The sequence below is a fragment of the Eimeria necatrix genome, genomic scaffold (assembly GCF_000499385.1).
Source record: "Eimeria necatrix Houghton genomic scaffold, Enh_scaff539, whole genome shotgun sequence".
Taxonomy (NCBI): Eukaryota; Apicomplexa; class Conoidasida; order Eucoccidiorida; family Eimeriidae; genus Eimeria; species Eimeria necatrix.
The window spans coordinates 1-5000 of record NW_013654409.1 but is presented as its reverse complement, the minus strand read 5'-3'; the positions used below and the strand labels follow the sequence as shown (position 1 = coordinate 5000).

At 50.6% G+C, this 5000-nt stretch overlaps 2 protein-coding genes across 2 annotated transcripts in view; one reads left to right on the top strand and one right to left on the bottom strand.

Annotated features, from left to right (window-relative positions):
* Positions 1-3226, bottom strand: part of ENH_00061570 (hypothetical protein, conserved) — a gene marked incomplete at both ends in the record, with an annotated part of 3295 nt that extends 69 nt beyond the window's left edge. Inside the window, 5 exons of the mRNA XM_013582019.1 lie at positions 1-477; positions 1314-1630; positions 2301-2370; positions 2606-2854; positions 2983-3226. The exon at positions 1-477 is cut by the window's left edge and continues 69 nt beyond it. Of these exons, the coding sequence (XP_013437473.1) occupies positions 1-477; positions 1314-1630; positions 2301-2370; positions 2606-2854; positions 2983-3226 (1357 nt within the window). The remainder of the gene's footprint in view (positions 478-1313; positions 1631-2300; positions 2371-2605; positions 2855-2982) is intronic.
* A 146-nt stretch (positions 3227-3372) lies between these two features.
* Positions 3373-3852, top strand: ENH_00061560 (hypothetical protein; the record flags this gene model as incomplete). The annotated part of the gene is made up of 1 exon (XM_013582018.1): positions 3373-3852. The coding sequence occupies one exon, from the start codon at positions 3373-3375 to the stop codon at positions 3850-3852; it is 480 nt and encodes a 159-aa protein (XP_013437472.1).
* Positions 3853-5000: the final 1148 nt, after the last annotated feature.

The following is a 5000-nucleotide window of genomic DNA, read 5'->3' as shown; positions in this document are numbered from 1 at the left end:
CACCCGGCTTTGAGGTGTACAGACACCCGCGATTTGAGGTGTACAGACACCTCGGCTTTGAGGTGTACAGACACCCCGCAACTTGAGGTGTACAGGCAGCTGCCTCCGCCCCGCGAGGTGTACAGACACCTCAAGCTTCGGCTGTACAGACACCCCAAGCTGTACAGACACCTCGAGATGCCAAGACTCCTCCAGGTGTACAGACACCTCAAGATGCCAAGACTCCTCCAGGTGTACAGACACCTCAAGATGCCAAGACTCCTTGAGGTGTACAGACACCTCAAGATGCCAAGACTCCTTGAGGTGTACAGACACCTCAAGATGCCAAGACACCTCAAGATGCCAAGACTCCTTGAGGTGTACAGACACCTTGAGGTGTACAGACACCTCGGGGTGTACAGACACCTCGAGATGCCAAGACTCCTTGAGGTGTCTGTACACCTCGGGGTGTCTGTACACCTCGGGGTGTACAGACAGCTGAAGCGGCGCGCAGACACCGCGAGGGGCACTTCGAGTGTCTGTACACCTCAGCTGCTGCAGTGTACAGACACCTCAGCTGCTGCGGTGTACAGACACCTCAGCTGCTGCGGTGTACAGACACCTCAGCTGCTGCGGTGTACGGACACCTCAGCTGCTGCGGTGTACAGACACCTCAGCTGCTGCGGTGTACATACACCCCAGCTTCTGAGGTGTACATACACCTCAGCTTCTGAGGTGTACGTACACCCCGCGCCGCCCCACAGAAGATACAGCCAACTGGCTGCCCCGGCTGGCGCTGCTGTTCACAGCAGCAGCACCGAAAGACAAGATCGCTACACATAGATCCCTGAGGCGGTGGCTAGCTAGCTAGCTAGCTAGCTAGCTGGCTGGCTAGCTAGCTGGCTAGCTAGCTAGCTAGCTAGCCACGGCCACCAGCCGCACGGGCAGGAAGCTCCACGCCTTCGCCATCCCCCTACGCAGCTAGCCAGGCAGCTAGCCAGGCAGCTAGCCACCTGGCTAGCTAGCCGCCTGGCTAGCTAGCCAAGAGAGTCCGTGGCTAGCTAGCTCTTCAATCGCTAGCTAGCTAGCCAGCCAGTCAGCTAGCCACATTGCTAGCCTCTCTGCGACCAACGCCATTCTAGAGCCACTCCGCCGCCTCGCTAGCTGGCTAGCTAGCTAGCTGGCTAGCTAGCTGGCTGGCTAGCTAGCTGGCTAGCTGGCTGGCTAGCTGGCTGGCTAGCTGGCTAGCTAGCTGGCTAGCTGTCGGGGGACTGTTCGTTAACCCCAAAGCCAATAAATAAACACATAACAAGTCAGCCAGTGCTGAGGGGCACAATATGCTGTTGCTGCTGCCGCTGCTGCTGCTGCAGCAGCAGCTGGCCCCGCTGTTCGTCCCGCCACTGGCATTGCTGCTGCTGCTGCTGCTGCTGCTGCTGCTGCTGCTGCTGCTGCTGCTGGGGCTGCTGGGCAGCGCCGGCCCCGCCGGGGCTGCGGGGGACAAGGCGCGGGGGAACCGCCGCGGCTGCTGCTGCGCGGGGAGGGAAGGGGAGACAAGGGCCAGTTGCTGCTGCTCCCGCTGCTGCTGCTGCTGCTGCTGCTGCTGCTGCCGCTGCTGCTGCTGCTGCTGCTGCTGTCAGTGTCGCTGCGGCGCCTAGACACCGCAGAAACTGCCAAGAAGAGACTTCTGAAGATGGGTGGGACCTGAAAAGACAGCAGGAGCGAAAACAGGCGGCCAGGGGACTCCCTGTGGCGCTGCTGCTGCTGCTGCGGCTGCAGCAGCAGCTGCTGCTGCTGCTGCTGCTGCTGCGGGGAACCGTCGCTGCTGCCCGCCGCGGCGCAGCCTGAAAAGATAAGATTGCGTGAATAATAACTGAAAACGAAAAAGAAATAAAGAAAAGGCAGGGTGTGCAGCACTGCAGCAAACTTGGCCGAGCCAGTGAGGAGCTGCTGCTGAAGGCCAGCCAGAGGCTAGGGAGCTGCTGCTGTGGGTTTGTAGGTTAATTCGCAACGCCTTAGAAATAAATAGACAAATGAAGAAGCTGCAAACACAAAAATGTGCTCGAGCGCGCGCTGCAGCAGCAGCAGCAGCAGCAGCAGCAGCAGCAGCAGCAGCCGCAGCAGCGGCGACCCCTCTCCCCGCGCCTGCCGACGCCGCGTCCCACCACCCTCCTTTTTTCCTCCTTTTCTCCTTTTCTTTTTATTTTCGTCTTTTTTTGAGTTGCAATTAAACTCAACACTTTAAAAAACAAATAAAAGGCATTTGTGGCTTTGCTGCGGTGTCTCTGGGGCGCCTCTCCACTAGCAGCTGCTGCAGCGCTCACTCTTAGTTAATTCGGCTCTCCGCTTTCTAGTCGCAGCAGTCGCGCCGCGCAAAGGGCCGTTGCTGCTGCGCTGCAGCAGCAGCAGCAGCAGCGCCAGTAACAGCAGCAGCAGCAGCAGCAAACCGCTGTTGCTGCTGGTAAGTGACTCTACGAGATCTGCCACGCGCCACGCAGCAGCTCTTGCTGCAGTCCTTCGCTTCTTTCCCTTTTTATTTCATTTTTTATTTTTATTTTTATTTTTATTTTTATTTTTTTCTTTTTTTCCGAAAGCTCTCTTCTTTTCCGCGGCTGTCTGCGCAGGTCACCTCAGCGCCAACGCGCTGCGGCTGCACGCCAGCAGCAGCACCAACTGCTGCTGCTGCTGCTGCTGCTGCTGCTGCTGCTACTTTTAATACTCCTGCTGCTGTTCTTGCTGCTTCTTTTCTCCGCGCAGCAGCTGTGGCTGCTGGACGTGCTGCTGCTGCTGCTGCTGCTGTCACAACTCTTCGGCTGAGTTGCTGCTGCCTCGCCTGCTGCCACTGCTGCTGCCATTGCTGCTGCTGCTGCTGCTGCTGCTGCAATGGATACAATAGCTTATCCTGACACTATAGAAGCTGCTTTTGCTGCTATACCGGCGTTGCTGCAGCAGCAACACTTGCTGCTGCGCCTCACGTTGCTGCTGCTGGACTGGCATCGCTGCAACTGCTGAGACAGCTGCTGCTGCTGTAGAGTCTGCTGCTGCTGCTGCTGCTGCTGCACCAGCTGCCACTAAAACTCCTGCTACTGGTGCAAAAGCTGCTGCTGCCAAAGCAAGCCCCAGCCTTCCCCCCGATAGCAGCAGCAGCACCGCCGCAGGCTGCAGCAGCAGCTGCTGCTCCTGCAGCTGCTTCTGCTGCAGCAGCTGCTGCTGCTCCAGTGCTGCGCAGATTTTTGCTGCAGCCACTGCACTGTAGACAGATGCATAGAGGGTATAAATATATAAGTAAGTTTTGCTCTTGGAGCTGCTGATAGAGTTGCTGCTGCTGCCGCTGCTGCTGCTGCTGCTGCGGCTGCTGCTGCGGCTGCTGCTGCAGACGTGAGTCCGTTGCTATGCATGCTGCATCCATGCTGCAGCAAAATGTGCAGCAGCAGAAGCAGATGCAGCAGCAGAAGTAGAAGCAAGAGCAGCAGAAGTAGAGGCAACACCAGCAGCACGTGCAACAGCAGCAGAAGCAGCAACACCCGCAGCAACAGCGCCAGAACGCGCAGCAGAGAGAGCAGCACATGTTGCAGCAGCAGCAGCAGCAGCAGCAGCAGCAAGCGTAGGAGCAGGGGCAGCAGCTGCTGCTGTTGTGTCCCTTACAATCGGCACCATGTGTCTTTCGCCGACAAGCAAAGGCTAGTGTGCACTAGGCCGTCAGCAGCAGCAGCAGCAGCAGCAGCAGCAGCAGCAGCAGCAGCAGCAGCAGCAGAAGCAGCAGCAGCAGCAGCAGCAGTTGTAGATATTCACTTGCATGCATGGATTGCTTGCGCATCCAGCTCCTTTTGCGCACTCGATTATCAAATAGAAACATTTCTTTTTGTCGAAAATTAAAAATAATTCATTTGGACTTTTTTCTTTTAATTGATTTAAATTTGGATTCCGGTGTATGTACACCTCCTAGGTGCATACACAACAACGAGGTGTACGTACACCTCGTTGCTGGGGTGTACGTACACCGCATTTGCATGCATTTTGCGGCTTTTTGCGCTTTTTCGCCGCTTAAATGCAAATTTTAAAACAATTTATATTTTATTTTCAAATATAATACTCAATAAAGTTGCTTTTTCTGTAATTTGTGCAAAATTTAGCTGTTTTGTTTATGTGCATGCAGCTGCACATATAACTGTACACAATTCCAATTCATGTTTATGCATATAAACATATGTACATGAAGTATATTTTGAACCTTTTCTCTATTTCATGTTTTGTACCCTTTTAATTACTTATATTTTAAAATAATTTATATATTTTAATTAATTTGTGTGTTTGAATGTTGGATGTATATACACTTGAGTAAACATGGCGCATATGTAAAGTCAGATATGAAAATACAAATATATTTCAAAAGTATTTACTTATTTTTATTTTCATATATGTGGATATGCAAGTAGCATTTTATTTATTTATATTTCAATTTGTGCAGACATGCAAATAGTATTTTGTTTATTTATGTTTATAAGTTAACATGCATGCATAAGCGGAAGTACTTATGCAAATATGCATTTAAATGTGAATATTATGCGCATTTTAGTGCACGTTTTTGCATGTTTACTCCCAAATAAATAAATATATTTTAGAATATATTTATTTAATCACTAATGGCTTTTAAAAGCAATAAAAAGTATTTCTAAATGAACTTTTGGGCCTATAGAGAAAATCTGGAAAACAGGCACTGGCTCCCAGGTGTATGTACACCCCAATACGCGGAAACCAGATGAATTCAAATTTTCATTTTTTGCATTTTTGAAAATACTTTTTTAATTCATTTCGGGATTTAATAATGCTTTTGATCTTTTAGACAAGTTTAAATAATATTCGAATCTTTTGAAATATATTTATTTAAAAAATGATTTAATACTTTTACAAATATGCAAACGAATATTTATGTGTACGAGTTGCATGCGCATGCAAGCCTACAATTTGAAATAAATATCTTTTAACATTTTTAATAAATGTATATTTGATTATTATTGATTTTA